The 26,531-nt window shown below is 37.4% G+C and overlaps 1 protein-coding gene across 1 annotated transcript in view; it reads right to left on the minus strand.

Moving 5' to 3' along the window:
• LOC150079102 (cysteine desulfurase-like) overlaps positions 1 to 26,531 on the minus strand; it is a 225,576-nt gene that overhangs the window by 91,504 nt on the left and 107,541 nt on the right. Inside the window, exon 6 of the mRNA XM_090383894.1 lies at positions 16,306 to 16,404. Within this exon, the coding sequence (XP_090240020.1) occupies positions 16,306 to 16,404 (99 nt within the window). The remainder of the gene's footprint in view (positions 1 to 16,305; positions 16,405 to 26,531) is intronic.

A 26,531-nucleotide genomic window follows, 5' to 3' on the forward strand; every position in this document is an offset into this window, starting at 1 on the left:
ATTCTAGTATTGTTGAAATCCCAAGTGTCACCACACTGGAATGCATGTAGGGCTGTATTGGACTTGAACCTTTCATATTGTACATCTTTTTTTGTGTTCTTGATTCTGCAGTTTAGACATCTGTATGATTCTCCTATATATGTACCTTAACATATAGTAGGCAAATAGCTTAATAAATTACAGCTGAACTAGGTTATAATGAGCATCAAGGGACCAACAAATTTTCTCATTATAACCATTACTCACTATATCAGTGATGAGTTAAATCTACTTCCTATTTTTTTAAATTCTTAATAACTTGATAAAAAGATAGATTCAAAAAACAAAAGAAATATTAGAGAAAAAATAATGTAAGTATATACCTACATATTATTTGTATTAATATGCTTGTATAAACTATAATACACTTAATATTAAACACAATTAACTACAATACACTTGATATTAAACACAATTTATTTGTCGTAATTTTAAAACCCAACACTCAATACACAATATATTTCTGCATAATTAAAAACAATACTAATTAATAATAAACACAATTTCGATTAGTCTTTTTAATCATGTATCTTAAAATTGATGTTTGTTTACAAATGTCAACGAAGCAATGCTTCATGTTTGTACCCCCCTGCAGTTTCTAAATCTCCCCCCCCCCCCGGTTATGTTCTTTTCCAGTGCTGATATGTTAACATGTTTATTCTTCAATAATGTCGATACTGTTGAAGAGGATAAAGAAACTTTTTACAATTTTCAACATTTTTTGCACCACATTCTTAAAAGTCCCGAAATAAATTTATGGTTCTGTGAATGCAAGACAATCTGTAAATAGGGTAATGCGACCATAGAAATTACAAGCGGAACAGCAAAGCACTATTGTATAACCTTGTCTTTTCAGGGATGGGGGCTGTACAATAGCCCCATCCCTGAAAGGACAAGGTTAGGTCATAAACCAGCTTCTATTAGTTTGTTTGTTATTTGGTTTTTAGGAGCATTAGCAACTAAGGCCATATTGCTCCGGGGATATGTGGTGGTCATTCCCTGACCTTTCCGCATCCTCCGTATTTGGTGTTCACGGGCTCAAACCCCAGTCTAATCAAGAAGCACGTGTGCTATGCACTGTTGATCCTGCCCACCTGCTATGGAGGCCAGCCTCTAATCCAATGCAGGTGGTCATAAAAGCTGTTACTCCTTTCATTTTTGTGTATTTCAAGAATTGGGTTTTTTTGACTACCCAAGAATGTTTGCATATCTGCACAGTTACCAAAATTTGTACTGTATATCTGTGCGTAGTATGCTTGTTACAACAGTGAGCAATTGCATACAAATAAACGTAAATTAAAATAATTATGACTTTTTGCTCATTACAGCCATGTAATGAGCAAATATAACAAGCCATGCTTGTTATAACCAAGTTCGACTATTATTAATTTCATGTAGTATATGAGTGATATTATTAATAGTAATAATCTTAATGTAAAACAACCTTAATCTTAATGTAAAACTTTCCATTAAGTGTGGTACTACACTTAAGGTGGTAGAAAATGAAAAGGACCTGGGAGTAATTGTGCAGTCAGATATGAAGTTTTCTGAGCAATGCAAACAGGCTGCCAGGGCACATCATGGCGTTTTGTCAATGATATATAGGAATTTTGCTAGCAGGGAAAAAGAGGTGATTGTCCCTCTGTATAAGGCAATGGTAAGGCCATGCCTTGAGTACTGCAAACAGGTCTGGAGGCCTCATTTTAGGAAGGCTGTAGATTTGCTTGAGCATGTACAGAGAAGGGCAAAAAGATTGGTGAGAGGAATGAAGGGATCCTCTTACCAAGAGAGGCTTAAGTTCTGCAAATTGCAGTGGCTAGAGACTAGGCACCTGCGCGGTATTCTGATTGAAGTGTATAAGGCCTTGAATGGATTGAACACGCTGAATTCTGATGGGATCCTTCTACTTGTTCAGATTACAAACCTAAGGGGGCATAAATTTAAATTAAGAAAAGAGAGATGTGGAGAAATTTGATATTAGCCAGCGGGTGGTTAATCTGCTGGAACAAACTTCAATCTGTCGTTGTGGAAGTTGATAGGTTATATAAATTTAAGGAGGAACTGGACAGGCATTTGGAGATATATTTTTTTTTTTTTTTTTGGCTGATGCTGCATAAGCTCATTCACTTGCTTTCTTGCATCACATGCCACTACTACTACTACGTCCTCCCCAAGTATATTAGTATTTAAACAATTTTTATAATTAATCATGATATTGCACTGTAAAAAGCAAAAAGTTATGACAAAATCAAAGGTATAGCATTTGCTTACACTCTGTGGGTATCTACTTCGGAGTGAGCACCAGAAAAGTAAATAAATGGAATTTGGGGGCTGGTCACTCACACACTAGCAAGGCTTTTGTGGATTTATTGGATGATTGTTTTCTACATCAGCATGTTCGGGAGGCAACTAGAGGGAGTAATACTCTTGAACTGAATATCGATAGTGGTTTTTCGTGCATTAAGAATCTGCAGACAAATGAACCACTAGGTGGCAGTGATCACAGTGTGCTGAAGTGAGATTTAATCAAACAGGTAACTACCATTAGGGGTAAAGGGAAGGGTTATTGCTTTTGTAAAGGCAACTACGATGGACTGAGACAGTATTTAAATTCTATACAGTGGGACCAACTGATGATGTTACCAACAGCAAATTCAAAATGGGTAGCATTCAAAGAACTTATCTTGGAAGCTACTAGGCTTTACATATCAACTAAGAAATACTGTTCAAGGTTCAAGCCTAAATGGATGTCAGATGAACTAATGAGACATATGGCAGAGAAGAAAAATGCATGGGATACATACAAATTAACACGTGACACAGAAGCCTATGATAGATACAAGTTGATCTGTAACCAAGTTACAAAGGAGGTTAGTCAGGCGAAGGCAGATTACGAGAAATCTTTGGCAAGGGATGCAAAGAAAAACAGCAAAGAGTTCTTTACTTATGTAAACTCTAGAAGGAAGGGGATGAATTAGATTGGTCCACTTGGTATCGATGGGTCAACTGTTGATAATCCTGCTTGGGTAGCTAACAAACTAAATGAATATTTTGCATCGACATTCACACATGAGGAGTTATTCAGCGAGGGGAATGCCAGAGGTGTATTCAACTCTGGCAGTAAGCTAGAGAATCTTGTAATAAATGAGAGTAAAGTGGAGGAGAAATTGTTGAACACAAGAAAGGCACCTGGGGTGGATGGGACCTATCCAGTTATATTAAAGGAGGCAGCAAAGGAAGTAAGCAAACCCTCAGCCATAATTATGAGAGTTTGCTTGGACTCAGGGGAGGTACCCACAGACTGAAGATGTGCAAATGTGACCCCAATTCACAAAGGAGGATCAAACGCTGACACAAGTAATTATAGACCTGTGAGTTTAACTTCTGTTCCTGGAAAATTAATGGAGGCACTGGTTAAAGAAGCACTGCAGGATCATCTAGACAAGACTTCAGTTATAGCTCGGACACAGCATGGTTTTGTTAAGGGGAAGTCTTGCCTGACCAATTTGATTGGATACTATGATGCAGTCACAAAAGAACTGGATGCAGGGAATAACTTTAATATTATATATTTGGATCTTAGAAAGGCTTTTGATACTGTTGCACATGGAAGACTGCTACACAAATTGGAGCAGTGTGGCATTGGAGGCAAATTGCTGCTGTGGATAAAGGGGTGGTTGAGGGGGAAAAGACAGAGTGGTAATCAATGGACACTGCTCATCGTGGACTAATGTTATTAGTGGAGTCTCAGGGTTCAGTATTGGGTCCATTGTTGTTTTCTGTATTTATAAATGATATTGATGATGGTATATCAAGCTTAATTCCAAGTTTGATGGTATATCAAGCTTAAGTCCAAGTTTGCAGATGATACGAAGGTTGGCAGGGTTGTCAAGGACATTACTGACACTATGCTGCTGCAACAGGATCTGGAAAGGTTGAGCAATGCTGAGAGGTGGCAAATGAAGTTTAACATTGACAAATGTAAAGTACTACATATGGGAAACAGCAACCCCAGAGCAACGTATCAACTTTGTGGTACTTTTTTGCATCACTGACAGTGGTGGAGAATGAAAGAGACGTGGGGGTGGTTGTGCAGGTAGATACACCTGCACAACCTCTGACACAATTCTCTGAGCAGTGCAGATGGGCTGCAAGAGTAGCTCATGGTGTATTGTCAATGATATATAGGAATTTTTCTAGCAGGGATACGGAGGTGATTATTCCCTTGTATAAGGCAATGGTCAGGCCACACCTAGAGTACTGTATACAGGCCTGGAGGCCTCATTTCAAGAAGGATATAGAGCTGCTGGAACGAGTACAGAGAAGGGCAACAAGATTAGTGAATGGAACAAAGGGGTGCTCTTACGAAGAAAGGCTTAAGTTTTGCAAATTACAGTGTCTGGAGACTAGGCACCAGCGAGGTGATCTGATAGAGGTGTATAAAACCTTGAATGGTTTGAGCATGCTTAATGCTGATGGGATTCTTCCTCTTGCTCAGAATAATCACCTGAGAGGGAATAAATTCAAACTGAGGAAAGACAGATGTAGGATAGATGTGCGGAAATTTGCCTTTAGCCAGCGGGTGGTTGGTTGGTGGAACAGACTTCCATCTCTTGTCGTGGAAGTTGATAGCCTAAATAAGTTTAAAGCTCAGCTGGACAGGTATTTCGAACGAACGGAGGGGTGAAGTGTAAGTGGTTATTTTTTATTTATTTATTTATTTTATTTTTTTTTTTTTTTTGGCTGATGCTGCATAAGCTTGCTTTCTTGCATTCCTCTACTAATGCTAATGCTAAATTGATACTAGGCAATAAGCCAATACCATTATAAAACATTTGCAGAACTATCTTGTCCTTTCATGTTTTTTTGAGGCTGGCAGGATTTAAACATCACGTTTAGATAATGTGATGGTATTAATGTTTACATAACAACTTTGCCTCTGCACCCAGTTGCACTGGTATTGCACTACTTATTTTCAAATAAATGGCATCACCAAGAGGTTAAGTGTCCATTTGCTTAAAAGATGGTTTTTTTAGATGAACAGACTGTTTTCACAAATCACTTTTCGAAAGATTGCAAAGTGCTTCTGTTGTGGCTCTGCAAGCACCTTTGTGTCAGACTTGAAACACTTGCCTTTCAGAGCTTTCTTCAGACAAGGTATTGGTATTGTTATTTCTGGTGCAAGGGCTACTTAGTCCATATTGCACCTATAAACAAGATGAGGATTACACGGTGTCTGTAAAAACAGTTAGAAACAATTATACAGATGTATCCGTTTTAAGAAGCAGAAAAATTCCGGGAGATTTGCATCATTACCCATGAGCTGTCGGAGCGTCAAAGGTTCTTGAAGATTTTGGAGATTTCTGAATGAGGCTTTTCGGGCATCAGTGTATAAGGTACATTCAACAAGAATGTGCTTTATTGTGAGAACAGAGTTGCAGTGCATACACTGCGGAAGATCATTTCCTGTAAGAAGAAAAATATGGGTGAGCTGACTGTGCCCGATTCGTGCTCTAGCCAGGATAACTTCTTCCTTTCTGTTTACACAAAAACTGGAAACCCATAACTGTGGTTCAGGTTTTATTTCATGGAGCTTGTTATTCGGTTGAGATTGCCACAGATGTGTCCATTGTTCCTTAGCTGTATTTCTTATATGGGATCTGTAGTCCATATATGGAAGATAGTAATCTGGCGATGCTATGTTGGATGAATGTTTGGCTGCATAGTCTGCTTTTACATTCCCTGATATCCCAGTGTGGCCTGGGATCCAGCAAAAGATGACTACTTGCTGGTGATCATGGATATGCATCAGCTGAGATTTTATAGATTTTATTAAGAAATGCGTTGCTGAGGAGGAATTTTGCAAGGCTATATCAGTATATATTACACTTTTTTGGATGGACAGACGGAGAATGTTTTCTAAGGCAAGCTTGATAGCACATAATTCAGCTGTATAACTGCTGCATTCGGTGGGAAGTGAAACAGAGATAGTGCTAAAGGGTAAGATAGCTGCAGCACCAACTCTGTACTACCAGACTTTGATCCATCAGTGTATACTTGCGTAAAATTTGGGTAATTTTGTGTGTGAGCAGTATGCAGTTGCTATATATTGGTATTTGCAAGCGAATGTTTTCCCCAGTTTACGAAATAGCTGTCACAGGATGGTTTAATAAAAGACCATGGAGGATCTGAACTGTTCAGATCATGGAAGATTTTGTCAGATGTATATTCCAAGTTTGTGATAATTCATGTAATCTGATGCCAGTAGGTCGAACTGCTCTAGGTTTATTTCTGTAGTACATTGTGAACTGTGGATCGTTAAGTATTGGCCAATTGGGGTGAGAAGGCAGACTGAATTTTGGCTGCATAGTTCAGAAGTAACATTTTTCTCCTGAGGCTGAGCGGAGGTTCATGGGCTTCGATATAAAGACTTTGCACTGGTGATGTTCTATAAACACCTACAGCAATTCTGAGGGCAGAATGTTGAATAGGGGCAATACGTGCTAGCTGCTTTCCCTAGTAGAATCATACAACGGGGTGCCAAAATCGAGGCAAGATCTGATTAGGGCTCTGTACAAGTGAAGTAAAGTGTATCGATCTGCACCCCATGATGTAGAAGAGATAATTCTTAATAAGTTCATTTTTTTCTGGCAAGCAGTCCTTAGATGTGTGATATATTCTGAGAAGTTCAGTTTATTATCAAAAATTAGACCAAGGAGACGAATGCTATTCACCACCGTGATGGGATGATTTGTTAGTTGTACCTCTGGATCTGGATGCATCTTTCGTTTATTACAAAAGTGAATGACTCTAAATTTCTGATAGGATAATCGGTAACCATTCTGTGTCATCCATAGCTCAATATTATTTATAAATGTTTGCAGCTGCCTTTCGATAAAGCTCATGTTTTGCGAGCTGCAAGAGACAATCAGATCATCAGCACAGAGGTATGAATTTACAGCTTTTGGAATATTTTTTGTCATCTGATTTATTCTAATTGCAAATAAGGTTGCACTGAGTACAGAGCCCTGCGGTACTCCTTCTTCTTGTATGTATGTTTGCGAAAGGACCTGCTGATAGCAAACTTGAAAGGTCCTGTGTTGTAAGAAATTCTGTATGAAATACGGTAAGTGTCCTCAGGTCCAGGGAATGAAGATCTCTCAGGATACCAAACCGCCAAGTGGTGTCAAAGGCCTTTTCTATGTCGAGACATACCATTACTAGATGTTTATTTTGGATAAATGCATTCCTGATGTTTGTTTCTGCTTTAATCATGAGATCTAGAGATGATCGGTGTTTTCGGAAACCAAATTTATTGTCAGAGATAATATTTTGGGAATCAAGATACCACGTTAGTCGACGGTGTATAATTTTTTCTGTGGTTTTACTTAAGCAGCTTGTAAGCAAAATGGGTCTGTAATTGTTCGGAATAGAATGATCTTTCCCTGGTTTGGGTATTGCCAGTATAAAAGCACGACTCAGAAGCTGGGGAAGGAATGCTCCATAAATATGCAATTGTAGAAGGTCAGTAGCGAAGATAATGATTTATTGTCTAGACTTTGTAGCATTATGTAGTATATTCCATCCGGGCCAGCAGCACTGTTCTTAGCGGTGGATAAAGTTTCTTGAAGTTCTACCAAAGTTAGTGGTGTATTGTATTGGAAAGAGGGTGTAGTTCTAAATTTTGGATAGGATTTTTCCACTAAAGCTTTAATCTTTTGAAATGATGGATCATATGCCGTAGAGTCAGACAACGGTGAAAATACCGTCCGTAGAGCATTTGCAATCTCTGCAGGCGTAGATAGCTCCTGCCCATTCATGGTGAAAAGTGGGGATGACAAAGAGGGAAATTTACCATTTAATTGTCTTATTTATCTCCAAATAATTCTTACATCGGTATTTTTATTAATTGTAGTTGTGAATCGAACCCAAGAGTCTCTTTTTGCTTTCTTCCTAATATGATGGGTTTTAGCTCTAATTTTCTTGTAATTTATAAGATTAGCGGTGGTAGGGTGTTTGAGGAATAAATTCCATGCACGGTTTTTTTCTTGTTTTATATTCTTACAGTCCTCGTTCCACCAATAATTTCTGGTTCTACGAGTGCCTGAGTTTGACTGTGGGATGGCAATGGATGCAGCTGCTGCTAGAATCTGTTTTGTAATATAGTCACCAACTGTGTCAATCGGATAAGATTTGATGATCTGATTGTCGAAGGATACTTTAGTGGTGTACTTTGCCCAATCTGACTTGGAAAATTTCCATTTTGTGTGAGTTTCTAAAGGTATGGAGTGTGACATTTCAATTTTACATATTATAGGGTAGTGGTCACTGTTGAGAATAGTAGTAGTAGTGGCATGTGATGCAAGAAACTAAGCGTATGAGCTTATGCAGCATCAGCCAGAAGAAAAAAAAAAAAAATATATCACTCCATTCCCTCCAAATGCCTGTCCAGTTACTCCTTAAATTTATTCAACCTATCAACTTCACCAATGACAGATGGAAGTTTGTTCCAGTAATTAACCACCCGCTGGCTAAAGGCAAATTTCCGCACATCTATTCTATATCTGTCTTTTCTTAATTTGAATTTATGCCCCCTTAGGTTCGTAATCTAAACAATTGGAAGGATCACATCAGAATTCAGTGGGCTCAACCCATTCAGGCCTTATACACCTCAATCAGATCACCACGCAGGTGCCTAGTCTCCAGCCACTGCAATTTGCAGAACTTAAGCCTCTCTTGGTAACAGGATCCCTTCATTCCCATCACCAATCTTGTTGCCCTTCTCTGTACACGCTCACGCAAATCGACATCCTTCCTAAAATGAGGCCTCCAGACCTGTAAGCAGTACTCAAGGCGTGGCTTGGCTATTGCCTTATACAGAGGGACAATCACCTCCTTTTCCCTGCTAGCAAAATTCCTATATATCATCGACAAAACCCCATTACGTGCCTTGGCAGTCTGTCTGCATTGCTCAGAAAATGTCATATCTGACTGCACAATTACTCCCAGGTCTTTTTCATTTTCTACCACCTTAAGTGCAGTACCACACAGTTGGTACTTTTCTCTCGGGTTACTTCTACCAAACTACTGCACTATATGCAGTACTTTGCATTTGTCAAGGTTAAACTTCAGTTGCCACTTCTTAGCCCATATGCCCAAATTATCTAGATCCTGTTGCAGTAGCACACTGCCATTACTGTCATTAACAACCCTGCTAACCTTTGTATCATCTGCAAACTTTGACACTAAGCCTGGTATACCTTCATCAATATCATTGATAAATATACAGAACAACAGTGGACCTAACACGAACCCTGTGGGTCTCCACTAATAACATTAGTCCACGAAGAGTAGTACCCATTGATTACCACCTTCTGTCTTCTCCCACTTAACCATCCTTTTATCCATTGCAGCAACTTACCCTTAATACCATTCTGCTCCAATCTGTACAATAGTCTTCCATGTGCAACAGTGTCAAAAGCTTTCCTGAAATCCAAATATATGATATCAAAATTATTTTTTGCATCCAGTTCCTTTGTAACCACATCGTAATAACCAATCAAATTTGTCAAACAAGACTTTCCCCTTAACAAACCCATGTTGTGTCTGAATTATTGCTGCAGTCTTGTCTAGATGATCCTGCAATGCATCTTTAACCAGTGACTCCATTATTTTACCCGGAACAGAAGTTAAACTAACTGGTCTGTAATTACTTGTTGTCACCCTTCAATCCCCCTTTGTGAATTGGCGATAATTTGCACATCTCCAGTCCGTGGGAACCTTCCCTGAGTCCAAGGATGCTCTCATAATTATGGCTAAGGGTTTGCTTAGTTGCTTTGCTGCCCCCTTTAATATAACTGGATAGATCCCACCCACCCCAGGTGCTTTTCTTATGTTTAACATCAACAATTTCTCCTCCACTTTGCTCTCAGTTATTACAAAATCATTAAGTACCCTGCTACAATTTGATAACCTTCTGCCATTTTCAAACCTTAATAATTCCTCATGTGTGAACGTACATGCAAAATACGCATTCAGTTTGTTTGCTATCTGAGCAGGATCATCAACAGTCGAACCATCGATTTCAAGTGGACCAATCAGATTCATCCCCTTCCTTTTAGAGTTTATATAAGTAAAGAAATCCTTGCTGTTTTTCTTAGCATCTTTTTCCAAGGTTTTCTCGTAATCTGCCTTCGCCTGCCTAACCTCCTTTCTGACCTGATTACAGACTAGCTTATATCTGCCATAGGCTTCTGAGTCGCTTGATAATTTATATGCAGCCCATGCATTTTTCTTCACTGTTACGAGTCTCATTAGTTCATTTGATAACCATTTAGGCCTAAACCTTGAACAATATTTCTTAATAGGTATGAAACTTTTAGTAGCATCCACGATGAATTCCTTGAATGCTTCCCACTTAGAATTTACTGTTGGTAACATCGTCAGTTGATCCCACTGTACTCACCTTTACGGAAGCAAAAACCCTTTCCTTTACCCCTAATGGTAGTTACCTCTTTGAGTAAATCCCACTTCAGCACACTGTGATCACTGCCACCTAGTGGTTCATTTACCTGCAGATTCTTAATGCATGAAGAATCACTACTGATAACCAGCTCAAGAGTATTATGCTCTCTGGTTGACTCTCAAACATGCTGCTGCTGCTGCAGAAAACAATCATCCAATAAATCCACAAAAGTCTGATTAGTGTGTGAGTGACCAACCCACAAGTTCCAGTCAATATCTGGGAAGTTAAAATTCCCCATTATAAGACATTCTGATTTACTAGCCGACTCTATTTCTCTGTACAATTGTTCATTGTACTCATTCGAATCATTAGGCCTATAACACATTCCTACTCTTATTTTTGCTTTCGCAGTGCTTATGTCACAACAAAATGACTCAACAGTGCACTGTTCATCTATATCAACTGGATGCACTTCTTTTGATTTTATGTTTTTCTTAATTAACAGCATAGCACCTCCTCCCTTTCTATCCTGTCTATCCTTTCTGTACACATTGTACTCCCCAAATTTCAATTCTGCATTCCTTATATCTGTGTGACACCACGTCTCTGCTATCACAACAATATTTGCCTTTGATGTCTTGACCAACACTTCAAATTCATCAAGTTTATTTATTATACTTCTAGCATTGGTATACATGCAAGCATACATGCACCTATTCCTAGTTACCCTAACACATCCCATATACCCACCTATTTCACGATGACTGCCATCCGTCTCTGAAACTCGCACAACACCCCCAGCTCCAGGTCACTACTTATTCTAATAGAAGTTGTGCAAGAATCACCTTCACCTCTGCCTGCAGCTACTGTTAAACTATTAGTCCTTGTACTCCCCAAGCTAGCAGTTTTCCGACCCACCTAACACTGCCTCGATAGCATCAGTAAATATTCTTGCACCCTTTCTATTTAAGTGTATCCCATCCCTGTAGAAGCAGTCTCTCCTATTAACAAGTACAGACCAGGCTGTAAAAAATTCTACCCCTTGAGCCTTGCACAATGTTTACAGGGCCGAATTGATCAAAAAGGCTCTCATCGTATACTTCCTCCTATCGGGTCTGGGCAGAATTGCAGACACTTTCAAATTCAACCCTAATTCACGGCTTTTGTTCAACAGTGACCTGTACTTGTTAAGTAATTCTGGCAGTGCATCAGCGACTTAGACCATAAAGTGCTAAGGCATATTATGTCTGTTCAGCTATGTGCTTATGAGCTTATGTGTATGTTATACAGAGTGAAAAACCTGGAGTAACTTACAGGGAAAAGTGCCTCTCAATACTCCTTCCACTGACATCAGTTAACTATAGCCCCTAACTGAAGAAGCCTTTAGAAATTCCTCCAGTCTATGATGGGACTCAAACCCAGAGCTCCACAAAGAGTTTGTTTGGGGATTTATTAGGTGCATCAGCAACTATTGCCACAGTGCACAATGCATATGGTTCACACAAGAAGAGTGACAAGTGGCAAATCATTATACTGTCACGGAAGACATGGTGCCTCTCAACTAATAATAAATAGCATCATACTCCTTTTGGAGAATTACTGCCTATTTGAAGTGAATTAGCAAGGAAGTTCATTTTGATGAGATTCCCAATAAGAGATGTTCCATGGTGATGATGCCTTTTATGTTAACAGTGTTTTTTTACAGAACAATGATATTTCAGTACCTCTATACAGCTGTTGCAATAATGAATACAGTGAGCCCTCGATATCCATTAACTTACTTAACAGTTGTTTCTCATATCAGCTGTCTACTATTTAATATCATTATTCTCTTATCTACCATCAACATCACCACCTGTCTTAAAAAAAAATAAATAAAATAAATAAATAAAAAATAACCACTTCCACTTCACCCCTCTGTTCGTTCGAAATACCTGTCCAGCTGAGCCTTAAACTTATTTAGGCTATCAACTTCCACAACAAGGGATGGAAGTCTGTTCCACCAACCAACCACCCGCAAAATTTATGTAGGTTAGTGAGTGTTTGTGTAGTTTTAGTGTGGGGTTGTGTTGTTCATCCATCCTCTTAGCCTAAAGGGCTGTGTTTTCACCCAAAAACCTATAGTTTACTGTCCAATGCAATGAGGAGGCAGGCCGGGCACCATACTGGACAGGGAATTTATGCTGGCGGTTTGCAGAATGTGTTTGAACTGGTTTGGAAGAGAATGGTGGAATTATAGATGCCAATTCAGAACAGTGCCCATGGAAGTATCCTTAGAAAAGTTATGTACAGGTAGTTCAGTAGAAACTGAACAGCTATGAGAATGTGGGTTTGGGGGGGGGGGGGGGGGGCACCACCCCAAATGTGGCAATAGTATTCTATGGTAGATCTGAGGTTTGTTCAGAGTGAGTGTGTTTAAAGTTTCTTTTTTTGCAGATAGTGAAATTATGAAATGAATTGATGAGACTCTGTCAGTAGTGGTAGGGGAACGTGAATTTTTTTTAACAATCTTCTTCTTCTGGCATTATAACCCAGGGTGGGTCTTAGCCTTTTCAACAATGTTCCACCAGTAAGCCCTCCCAGAAATCAAACTTCTCCAACTTCTTATTCCTATTTTTAATAATCTAATAATCTCAAATAAACATAAGTATACAGAACTAATTTCCTGAATCATAGTTTAAATATTAACAACAAATATACGCTTCATTAAGGCACAGTTCTTTTCCGTTATTCTTTACATTCACTGATACAGAAAAATCAACAACAGTTACAGTGTAACAAACAAATAATTAGAAATGACTTCTAAACCTGACTTTCTTTCTTGTATAGAACAAGAAGTTCCCTATTTCCTGAAGAATAAAAAGTTTTTCTTTAAACAAATTAGAAAGAATAACTGTCTTCATGATAATTTCCTTTTAATTTACCTACTTTTGAGCAACAGCCAAATGTGTGAGTTTTCATATTTCTGGAATACTTAAGAATGGAATAAATACTCACACAACATTTTAAACGGCAAATCACTAATTAAAAACTCCTTGAAGTTCAGTAATTGTTTTGCAGAACAGGCTACATACATATATTAAATGTTTTTATTCAAACCACATTAGAAGGAATTTATTCCATACATAAATATATATACTAGATGAGTCAAAAATAAACAGAACTTATAATACACTGGAGATTGTCACTATAAACATCTTTCCAAGTTTAGCATAAAACTTGCTATTTATCTGCTTCTTTACTACTTCAGCTGTGTCACCTTCACAGTTACCAGTTCACAATGGAATATATGTGCATGCATATATTCAACTAATTAACTTAGTGTGTCTGTTTGGTGAGCAAAACAGATACCAGACTTGCAGTAAACAAGTCTTTGAATGTCTGTACTGCATGCACATATGTTTGTTTACCATTGTTGGTGCTGCAGACCAATATTAAATGTTTCTTTCATTTTTTAACTTTTTTTTTTTTTTTTTTTGTTTTGTTTGCTAATGTATCAAAAGCACCCTTTTGGTCTTTACTAATATGATACTATATTGAGTTTATCTGGATGGAAAATTTCACCTTCCCTAAAGGGTTTTTAACATTGTAAGCATCAAAATTGGGTCAGTGGCGGGGGGTGGGGTGGGGAGATAAGACTTAGACTGACTGTAGGATGGAGTAAAATCTAGTCATATTCTTGAAATGATTCAATTACCATACAGGCTTTGTGATAGGATACATTGTCATGCAGAATAATGAAGGCACCTCCGTAGCCAGGTGGGCAGGAGCAGCAGTGTGTAGCACACGCTTCTTGATTAGACCGGGGTTCGAGGCCGTGCCCACCAAATACGGAGGATGCGGAAAGGTCAGGGAATGACCATCGCATATCTCCGGAGCAATATGGCCTTAGTTGCTAATGCTCCTAAAAACCAAATAACAAACAAAACAAACAAACAGCAGAATAATGGACCTAACAGGTTGGGCAGCTTCTTTCACAGTGCAGATCACAAAATTTCTTTAGAAATGAAACAACTGTGGGTGTTATCCGATAAACGAAAAGACTACCTGAGGAAGTGAAGCAACAGTGGTTGTCGTTTGTTTCATTTTGCCTGGCACCCGTCGAACTTTTGCAAGTCTTGGTGACGAATGATCAGTGGATTGCCATTTTAATTCAGGTTGAAAATAATTTATTGTGAAACAGAAACACCTGCTTTCTCTGGATTGTAACAAAGATGCAGTTTGCCAACATTTTTCTTTTTAATCTTCCAACAAGGAGGTACCCAACAAAATGCAATTTTTTTTACCAAATATTCTATCCAAATGGCATGATGGCTGATGCTAACAACGCATGCAATCTTACAACAAGTCAGACTTCTATCTTTTTGTAACAGTTTCTAGATTTTTTTCAGTAATTCTGTCAGTTGCAGTTTCATATTCTCTGAGTTTTTAAACATTATGAATCTCCAAAGCCTTTCAGATCGAGGTTTGTCTTCAACATGGGATTCACCTATAAGAAAATATCTCCATCTAGTAATTAAAGTTTTATCATGAGGAGTACATAAGTAAGCCTCTTGCAGAGATTGGTGGATTTCATATTCTGATTTTGTTACACATGTTTTCACAAATGTTCTTTGCTTCTTGTTAGTCAACTCTGTTCTGTGGCCATCATCATGTCACATTGGCTTCACACTTGTCACACATTCCTTCTAATAGAAAAAATGCCAGTGAGCTGTGCAGAACTTACTGATTAATCCAAAGCCTTTCTTGGAAGGCCCAAAGATGGGCAAAGTATGAGGAAAGATTCAGATTATGTGGGCAACAGAACTTGGCAACCAGGCACCTCAGAGAGGACATGATTGAGGCTCTGAGAGGAGTTAGTAAAATGAGTGAAGGTGGAATTTTCGCTATGAAGAATTCCAGAACTAGGGGTCATAAATGCTAATTACAGGGGAAGAGGTTTAGACTAGATTGTAGGAAGTTTTCTTTTAGCCAGCAAGTTGCTGATTACCAAAAAGTTTGCCTCCGCAGGTAGCTGAAGCTGACAGTTTGAGAAGAAATTCAAGGGTTAACTTGGATAGTTACCTACAAGAGGAGGGAGATGCATAATTTTTATTATATACTTTGTTTTTTTTTTTTGGGTCGATGCAGCAAAAGCCTGTGGCTTCCTTGCACTATACGGCTAATACTAATTGTCATATATGATATGCAAATATACTAACAGATGAAAAAAAAAAAAAAAGAAGTTTTCTAAGTAAATTTTTTTTTATATAAATAAATTTAAGTAGAAATCAAACTTTATACAAATTAAGCAAGAGTAGGTGGTAGATGACTTTCATCAACTGGTGAAATACCACCACTTTGCTTAATGGAGGCTTGAAGTGGTGAAACCCATGTTTAGTCTCTAGAGCAAAGTTTCCGGCATTCCCCTCCCCCCATACTTCTCCTTCAACCCATGCACGGTACTAAATACTATAGGTTTTGATACCTTTCGTGTTTGGGGTTTTCATAAAAAAAAAAAAAAAAAAAATTATCAGCTTACCAGGAAGCATTCCTGGTAAGATGTTCTCAAACCAGTTCTCTGCTGATTTTGTGTCTAATTTCATTTTATTTTTATAACAAACTTATTGTCTTTGTCTGTGAAATCAGATTTGTTACTCTCTCACTCTTTCGGTGAAAGAGTAATGAATGTATGTCAGCGTAACCTATTCATTCTGTTTTTGGGCAGGAAATTGTGGGATCTTTTACCCTAGCAAACAAAAAGAAAATATAGTGCATCAAATTATCATGCAACAGTGTATTGCATTAAATTATTTGATTACCTCAATATCAAGTAAACCAGACTGCCCAACTTTAAGGTATGTCACTTCGTATCCTTCAGACTGCAGAAAACGACATGAATCAAGTACACATTTATGTTCCTAGAAAGAATCAATATAGTCAAAGTAAATATTCTGCTGCTTAAATATGAAAATAAGTAAAAACAAAAAAATAAATAAATGATAATAATAAATTTCTTCTCAGAAGCAAATAACTGAAGAAACTGCAATTTTTTCAGTCCAGGCATTTTCTCTTATAGCAGACCTCAAGATAATGGGTGGACATTTTTAGTTGAAATACTGATTATACTGGTCAGCATCAATCTCCTCCCTGAAATAATTTCGATAGATTCTCATAGGAAATTGTTTAAAAACTCAGGTACTTAAAAGTTCTCATCACCCTCAGTTTTCAAATAATGTAGGTAAATGACCGAAAACTAAGACCTGTAATTGGTTTAATCATCTTTTCCATTTATTATATTTTTTTTTTTTTCTAGAACATTCGGGAGATTTCTACATTAAAGAATGTTCAGTAACATTCTAGAATATTGTTACATGTGGAAGAAAAGTTTGGATGTTTCTGGAAAGTTCTAGAACATTTCATGGGGTTTTCTAGAAACACTGAGCCTTCTAAAAACTTCTCTACTGGTATATATACGAGTGGGTTCCTCACTAAGCAAGCGTCTTCATTGCAAAAAAGTGTGTTTCAGAGAGCAAGTGGTGAAAAAAGTGAATAAATGTTTTCATGAAACAAGCAAACAAGAAATCTATAATTTCTTAATTGTGTTATCTCAACTGTACATGAACTACGTCATGTTCTTGCCGAAATAAGCCTGAAAGCTTTTGCTATATTTGAGAAGAAGTAGCATTAAAATTGCAGAGGAAGGGACTGTCACAACTTTGTAAGAAAACAGCCTATGAACTCTATTTTGGATGCAAGGTCAGAGGTCAAGATAAATTGTGGGCTCCAAATATTTCCTGTAACTCATGTTCAACGACATTAACAGGCTGGCTTAGAGGTTGTCATAAATCGATGCCTTTTGCTGTTCCGGTGATATGGCAGGTACCTTGAGACTACATAAACAATTGTTACTTTTGAATGACCAATATTTCTGGTATTTCTAGGAAATCTAAGCATTTAACCCCAGGGGCTCACATCTGGTGAGTATGGGCTTGGCACACCCAAACTGAGCTGGATATCATCATTCTTCTCTCTCTCTCTCTCTCTCTCTCTCTCTCTCTCTCTCTCTCTCTCTCTCTCTCTCTCTCTCTCTCTCTCTCTCTCAGAGTAAGTCGGGAAGTTTTTTTTTTTTTTTGGCTGGTGCAGCATAAGCCTTAGGCTTCCTTGCACCATGTAGCTAATAATAATAAAGTAGAGTATCCCAACATACTTTCTGCTCTAAGGCCATTTCCTCACAATGATACAATGCTGGTACCAAAGCCACCAGAAACTTATAGACTTGATTGACTCTGATTCAGGATCGAAAAAGGAGTCTCCAGAAGATGCTGAACCCAGAACGAATACAGATCCAGACTTGTCTACTCTCGATACTGCAAAGCTGCATCTAATCACTCAGGCAGAATTGAATAATTTGTTCAGAGATTTGGATCTCTCCAAAACCAAGGCTCAATCACTAGGATCACAGTTTTGGAATCTTCTTGAGAAGGATGTCAAGGTGTCTTTTTATAGGAAGAGGTAATCTAGCATAGCGACCTATTACTCCATAGATGGTGCTTTGGGTTACTGCAACAATATCCGGAAATTAATGAAAGAGTTATATGTGGAGCACATCTCCGAGCAGTGGAGGCTTTTCACCGACTCATCCCAGGGCAGTTTGAAAGTAGTTTTACTCTATATCATAATAAGTATCCATCTATACCATTGGCTCATGCAATACACATGAAGGAAACGTACAAGAACCTACAAGTTCTTTTGCAAAAAAATATACTATCAAGAATACAAATTGAATATCTGTGCCAACCTAAAAGTGGTAGCTTTGCTGACTGGGTTGCAAGGTGGATACACTTAATACTATGTGAGTGGGACAGCCGAGCAAAGGATTGCCACTACAGGATAAAAAAAAAATGGCCAGCCTGTTCACAAATTACACACCAGAAAAATATAACACATTCTCCTTTGGTGGATAAGTCAAAAATCTATTTACCTCTAATGCACATAAGTCTAGGTTTGATAAAAATATCTGTGAAAGTAATGAACAACACAGAGCAGGATTTTCCTGTTTAAGCAAAAGGTTTCCTCGAATCAGTGAGGCCAAGATAAAAGAGGGAATTTTTGTGGGTCGTCAAATCAAACTGCTATTCCAAGGTAAGGAATTCATTAAAAAATTAAATGCTATAGAAATATGAGCCTGGAAGGCATTTGTAACTGTCTGCCATAATTGCAACAGCTTCTATGCTGGTTGTAAGTAGCAAAGGCTGAAATGGAGTTTGGTTGCCCACAAGGACAGAGGCTCCTCCATGAGCAGGACCATCTGCAATTCTATCCTTACAAAAAAATTGTGATGTTACATATCGTGGGGTCATTATTTGTCTTTAGATAAGTCTCCTATAAGAAAAAGCACACTGGTTCATGCTTTTTCAGGAGTGCCTTGTGTCTTCTACATTTTACCAGAATCCATGACAATTCCACTGTAGGCATTTAGCCATTAGATGGGATTCACCAGGTAGGCTTGGTGGATCCATTAATCAGCTTCCGAAGTGCCGAGGGCTTAATTTTGTCCTGGATTTATCTTCTTTGGGGAAGTATGAACATGGTCCTGCGTCCATTTTTTCCTCCACAAAGAGTTCCAAGACTGAATCGTCTTAGAATCCTCTTCCATTTTTTTTGCCTGGCATGGGCGGTTCAGTTTTCTGTACTGTTAATTTAGTGCTCAAATTTGGTAATGCTGGAGCAAAAGGAAGTACTGAAATTGGGATGACAGCTGACTGATTTTTATGTGCTAGTTTTTCTGAGCTTGGTAAACAGCAAGCAATGGGCTCAAATGACTTTATATGGTGTGATCATTTTTGTTTGAGTCCCAATCGAAGATATCTTGGCAACCATTTCAGCATATGTTTCCTTATTGCTATTTACCGGTTAAACTGCTTTTTTGGCCTCCTGGTACAAAATGTTCAGCTCTGCCTTTAATCTTTGTATTTCCTCTTCTTCCTTCCACCACTGGAATGCTCGAAAATAGGCCTTGGCAGTTAATGCAGGTGGGTTTTCATGCTTTACACATGATGTAATCTCATGGTCTTTTGCACCACATTTTGCACATGCTAGGGCACTATGGCAGGCCATTTGTGAATTCATATTTCTGGCACTTGAAGCACCTTAACAGTTTAGGACATATGGATACACTGTCCATTAATATAACCAAATTTAATCTCATTAAAAGATATTGGTGTATTAAATGTAAGAATAAGGTTTCTAGTCAGAACTACATTCCCATCCCTAAGTACATACATTCGTTTTGCAGCTGTCACTGCTTGGCTTTTTAAGCTCTAAACAGATTTCCTCCTCAGACACTTGAAGAAGGTCCCATTCCGAGATTATGACTTGGGATGAGTTCAGTGTCTTGAGGAGTGTTACTACAATTGGTATTCCCCAATACATGTTTCTCAGAGGAGCTGTTCAGAGTGACTATCATTTTTGGTCTCAATTATCATGTCACCAGAACGAAGCCTTTTCAATAATTTGGGTGAGCCTGCTAGCCCTTCCAAACCCCCTCTGGATGAAGAAGAGCAACATTTTTGCTATGGGCCTTTCATTGATGAAATGTACAGTCAGGTATCAATGTGTCAGATCTGGTGTATCTTTGGTTCTGGTTATTTTTCCTGACGTAGCATTTTCTGGGTCATTGGTATATTTTTCTGGTAGGGATCTTGTAGGAGGTATCAGAAGAAGAATTTTGTCTATCAGGACACATAGTGGTTTTTGCTAACCCTTCAGTATAAATGCTAACCCTTCTGTTTTGCTAACCCTTCTGTAGGTTTTTTGCTGTTAGAATGGTGATTAAATATCTTGGGATTGGCCCTTATTTCAGTTCAGGGTCTCTTTGCTGGGTTAGCATTATCTCTTTCTCCATTTGTATTTTCAGATAGGGACCATGTTGGGCCACTGAAGAAATAAGTTTATTGGGATTCATAATGTTTTTTATTTTCAATCATTGACCGGGCTCCCCAACCACCACGGAGCCCAAATGTGACGCCCACTACAGCAAAGAATAAATGCGCTCGGGAGTGGGATGCCAGGGCTACCCAGACACCATACTTGCACTGAGGCCAGCCTGAATCTTTCCCTCGCATCATGAGGGCAGGGGCATGGCATTGACATGGTTGCCCCTTGCAGGTGAACCCACTAGCTGATTGATACTGCCCAGGCCTTCCAGGCCCACTCATCTTGTCGAAGTAAGAGCCAAAGCGGTATGTTGAAGCTGGGCTCCTCAACCACCAGGGTTCCACTTTCAAAATTTCCACGAGTCGTGTTGCACAGCGAATACACCAAATTCCTATGATGTTAGCCCGGAACCTAGGCTGTGGGCATTGGATCCCAGTGATGCTAATCTGAATGTCCAGCAGCATCACTGGGAGTCCCCCTTACCATGTGCAGGTGCCCATATCAAGGAACCTTTAACATGTTTATCTGCATTTGTTATCTTACAGTTTACAGGAGGATGGGGAGAACGTATTTTATAATCATCCAAATATATTTGATTGTAAACTATTGAGATTTCAATTATCACAGGTTATTTAAAAACAATTTTATTCAGTTCAGATAAGTGAGATTGTGAAGTTTATCTAATCAATTTACTGACGGTTTCTTGTCTTAATACAGAACTATGTTTCAGGGAATCACAATCTCGAGTTAACTGAGATTTTAGTAAGATGTAAATTATCCTTACTATATGAAGACAGAACAAGGAAATGAAAAGATTTTCCAGTATTTATAATGTATTAATTATGCTGGCTAACTACAACAACAAAAAAATATATATAACAATCATACCTCACCCCCCAGAGCAGAAGTTTCAGATTCTATAAGAAATTGATCTGCTGATTCCAAAAATGCCAAAAATTATGTCTCTATCATTTTAATGCAATTAAAAGATATACTGAATTTTTAGTAACTTAATGAAAGACCAATTTCAAATAATACATATGGTATCATAAAAATTAGTCATTTTATTTGCTTTTATGAAAGCAAATATTTGCTTTTATTTGCTTTTTTAAAAGCAAATAAATTTCTTTTTTGGTTTCATTTTAAAATGCTTTTATGAAACATAAATGTACAAATACATTCTATTTCCTCAGAAATGTTTGCAACTCACAAACTAGGCACTTGTGAGGAGACCTGATTGAAGTGTTTAAGGCTTTAAATAGATTAAGACTTAATTGATGATGGTATTCTAATTCTCAGACAACACACACAAGAGAATGAACTCAGATTGAAAAAGGATGGCTGCAAAATAAATGTGTGAAATTTTGCTTTCAGGGAGAGAGTAACTGATTGTTGTAACAAGATACCACCTGGTGTTGAAGAAGTGGATAATTTGAATAAATTTAAGGAAGAATTAGATGGGACAGAGAGACGAGGTGGAAATTTTCTTTTCTTTTTTCTTTCTGATGCTGTATGAGCTTGCTTCCTTGAATCATCTGCCAGTCAGTACTACTACTACTAATAATAATAATAATAATAACGATGATGAAGATCTTCCAAACCAGATCCCCCCAAAATCATGGGACAGAAGAAGTACTGATGATGTAGTTAGGATTCTTGTGTTACAGTTTGCTGGACCATCCACTTTAACAGATTGGGCCTGCCAACCAGAATATAATGTGTAACACTTAATTAAGCAAGAAGAGTTGAATGATAGTTATCTGAAGAGCAAGCAGAACTCCTTGGTTCTAAGTTACAAGAATAGAAGTTACTTAAAGCGAGAACTAAAATTAAATTATGTCAAATGTCAAACTGTTTTCATAACATTTAATTAGGGAATATTGTTAAGTGTTTCCTTAAAGATATCAGTGGTCTCCTGAATGAACTGGGCAATGCACACAATCCTAATGATGGGTATATATTTACTGATAACTCAAAATTAAGTTCAAAAGCAATTTTGCTGTACAATGGAAATGCATTCCCATCAGTTCCTCTACTTCATGCTGTTAGCTTGAAAGAAACATATGAAAGTATGTCCAAGATCCTGATTGCAATACAGTACTATGGCTTTACTTGAAATATCTGTGGTGATCTTAAGATAATTGGATTACTCACTGATCTTCAAGGAAGTTTCACAAAATACTGTTATTTTCTATGTTTGTGGGACAGTCATACAATAGAAAAACATTATATTGCACATATAGGATACAAATTATCGGAAGTCCATTTATCGATAAATAATTGAAAAAAATTTTAATTATCGATAAATTTTCTAATTAAATCAGCTATCTCATTTATAGAAAAAAAAAACACAAAATTATAAGAAAAGATTTTAATGAGCTCATTCCACATTGTGACAGCCATAATTATTTAAACATTATTTAAACAGATTTTAGTTTTTTATCCTTATTAAGGAAGTAACATTTCAAAAAGCATAAGGCATTAATAGTGGCTGGAGAGAGACTGCAACGAATCACATGAAAATTCCCGCTGAAGAAAATTGTACGCTCTGCTTCACAGCTTGTAGTCCTTAATGCATCATACAATTGATCTAGATTTTCGCTTCTCTTTTTCTTTACTTCGTACATTGTGAATTAACTGCCTGCATTGAACATAGAGGACTTACTTAAGGACTCGGAAGTTTTTGATTCCAATTTGCTCATCTCATGATAGAGGCATTTTTTAAATCCTCCTCTTCGTTGTTTTCATTTAAATTGCCCTCATCTGGAGTTTCTTCTGCACAACTTATATCCATAAGAGGTTCAGGAAACAATCATAAATATATAGAAGTGGCATATTTCTTTAAGGAAACTGGAGAAGACATCTTGAATGTGTCAGAAATTTGTTCATTTATAGCTTTAGGATCATGAAGATCGCAAAAAGGAAAAAAGTATTTTGAACTCTTTCTTGATTCATACCATAGCTTGAGAGAAAGATGCATTTGACGAGCTATTCCACTATTTTTCTTTGCCAAATTTTTAAGAAGCAGCATCATAGATTTATCTGCTTTCAATAAGTTTGCATCTTCGGGGGCACAAAGGAGTTAATACTATTTCAATTGGCCTTAAAGTGTCACATAGACTCTTGACTGGCCCAATCTTTTTCAGAAAATTCTTCAAAGCAGCAGATTTCTAAAGCTTGTGTGATGCAGGATTTCAGTTTATAAAACCTTTTGCATATTTCAAGTAAACTGTTCCAGCGAGTTCTGACATCAAAGATTAATTGTAGCTCATTTCCGTGTTCTGAATTCACAAATCCTTGGAGAATTTCATTCTTTAAAGGAGAATTTCTGAACGTTTTTCAAACTTTCCGCAATCCTGATCAAACCAAAATAATTGTCTTTAAGTGCCAATGACTGAATATTGTTTTCTTCACTGTCTTCATGAACATCATATTCTTAAATTTCTTGATCTACTTCACCTTCATCAATGACATTTGCCTTATAGAATGTCCAATGCAGCAAGATGAATGCCATGCGCCAAACATTCTTGGTATTCTGAGAGTATTTCTTGGCCAAATTTGACCATGATAGATGCACCATTGGTTGTAGAAGCTCATTCATATCGAGTCCGAATTCTTTTAATCTGATATTGACCAACTCCTTACATTTAGTGCTATTTAGTGATCCTCTGATTAATATCATTCCCAAAGACCAATGCTCATTTTCATCATGGACATTTATGTTCATAAATCTTTTATTTTGAAGAGACATATATTCATCTAGAGTGAGGGAAAATCGTTGACCATTTTTAACTTTCTCTTTGAATAAGTCAGTTAATTCCTTTTTCTTTTCCTCATAAAATGAAATAACCATATTTTTTACTGTATTAAGACAAGTTGGTGGAGGATTATTGTATTCATCCCTTCATTTTTTTAAAACTATTTTGTATAGTCACTTTTTGCAATACATTTAAAACTGAAACTATCAACTATTTTGGAGACTTCTTTCATTGAAAATTTAGTTTTGTAGAAGTCAAAAGTTTTCTGTCTTTTTGTTGCCACTTCTGCATCGTCACTCAAATCAATATGGTGAACATTCTTTGTGTGAAAGGCTAGTCCTGTTGTTGTACTTCCAGCACATTTTAATATTTTATTGTATATGTTATACTTAGCTTCAACACTACTAGACTTGGTAAAATAGTTCCAAACAATTGACTTTCTTGGCATTTTTAGGCCCTATATATAAAAAAAAAAGGAATTTAATTATATACTGTGTGAAGTATATAATTAAATTCCTTTTTTTTTTAATATAATTAAAAATATACTGTGTGAAGAAAAGTTTTGAGTGAAAAATAACCACACTTCATATGTTTCCACATTATGAATAATTAAATTCGTAGCACTTCAGTTAAATCTTACGCTTTTGCACTTTGATTAATTACTAATTAGATTAATTTTTACAGAATCAGTAAACTGAGAACATGCCTCTACAAGAACCTCTTGTAGAGGCACATATTGAAGTAATATTGAAGGGCTGCAGCATTCCTTATAGTGCAGAACTGAAATCGATTAGATAAATGACAAAAATTGAAAAAAATCACAGAATTGAAATCAATTAGATAAATGATAATAAACAGACCACATGGCGTAAGTAATGCGAGTAACTGACAGCTAGAGGCCCCGTAGAGGGCAAAACAAAACGTTTTCTATTATTAATAAATCTCATTTACAAGAGAAAAGTTGTTTATTTAGCGTAAACTTTTGCGCGATAATTATACGATAGCTGACTTTCATTTATTGATAAATTATCGATAACATTTTATCAATTGTAAGCATTAATTGCATAGCAGTGGGAAAAGAGGAATTTTCAACAGGAATAAGTGATATATGTTCCACTGGTTGAACCAAAAAAAAAAAAAAAGGCACTTCTCGACCTTTGCACATAAAGCATGGATTAGACATTTATAGTATCTTATGCAGCGGGGCAACTGAATATCAGTTTAACTCTGCCTTGGTATACTGTGATGAATACAGAACTGTGTTAAAAGGCTAGAAATGTGTGTGATGTTATATTTGTGCAGTGTGTGTGTGTGTGTGTGTGTGTGTGTGTGTGTGTGTGTGTGTGTGTGTGTGTGTGTGTTTTAGTTGTTTCTGGCCGCTTTGTCACCAGGAAAGTGATCACCTGGAAAGCTTACCCAGTGATTGTCTACACCACAAAAGAGGTATGCCACAACTAAGTACAAAATGTGATGGAATCCAGGCATTAAATTCATTGTCTGTCCTAAAGGGCAAAATCGCACACCCTTAGTGGCCCAGAGGGCACTGAGGAAAAAAAAATAATAATAAAAAATAAAGAAAAATAAAATAAAAAATGTAACATAAAATTGACCCTTAAGAAAGTCAGTCCAATACTGCCACCACTTTGACATAAGGATATTGAAGACCCTGATTATTTCTTTTTTTGGATCATTAGATCAACCAATTTGAATGCTCTCAAGGTCGGAGTGGAATATTCTTTTTAATGAAACAACAAAATCCTGGAAAAACTAAGAATACGTCAAGGGGAATGGAACCAGACAATACTTGTAAGGCAGGAGTCACAACAGTTATACAACCTTTCAATAAAAGAATACTGCATTGTATTGTGCACAGTTTACTCTTAAAAGTGGAAAGCCTGGTCCAAGTAAATCAGGCTGCAGATGCATATTATTTTTATTATTATTATTAGCCATATGGTGCAAGGAAGCCTAAGGCTTATGCTGCACCAGCCAAAAAAAATTCCCAAGTTACCTTGATGAGAGAGAGAGAGAGAGAGAGAGAGAGAGAAGAGAGAGAGAGAGAGAGAGAGAGAGAGAAATTGACAGAAGTAGAAAGGAATCACCAAGAAAGAGAAATATGATGATTATTCAGCTCAGGACCCTGGGTGTGCCAAGCCCATACTCACCAGATTTGAGAGCCCCTGGGGCAAAATGTGGCAATAGGCGGAATGATAGCCTTGTAGAGTGATTAATGTTTTTCGACTAAGGCCCCAGTCATGATGAGCAATTCAGGTTATTACACCATCAATTTTTTTCAATTTATTACGTAAAAAGGATAAATGAGGATAGAACATCCTCATTTATAAATCCAA

The sequence above is a fragment of the Mastigoproctus giganteus genome, chromosome 10 (genome assembly GCF_048544385.1).
Source record: "Mastigoproctus giganteus isolate SK-2022 chromosome 10, ASM4854438v1, whole genome shotgun sequence".
Taxonomy (NCBI): Eukaryota; Metazoa; Arthropoda; class Arachnida; order Uropygi; family Thelyphonidae; genus Mastigoproctus; species Mastigoproctus giganteus.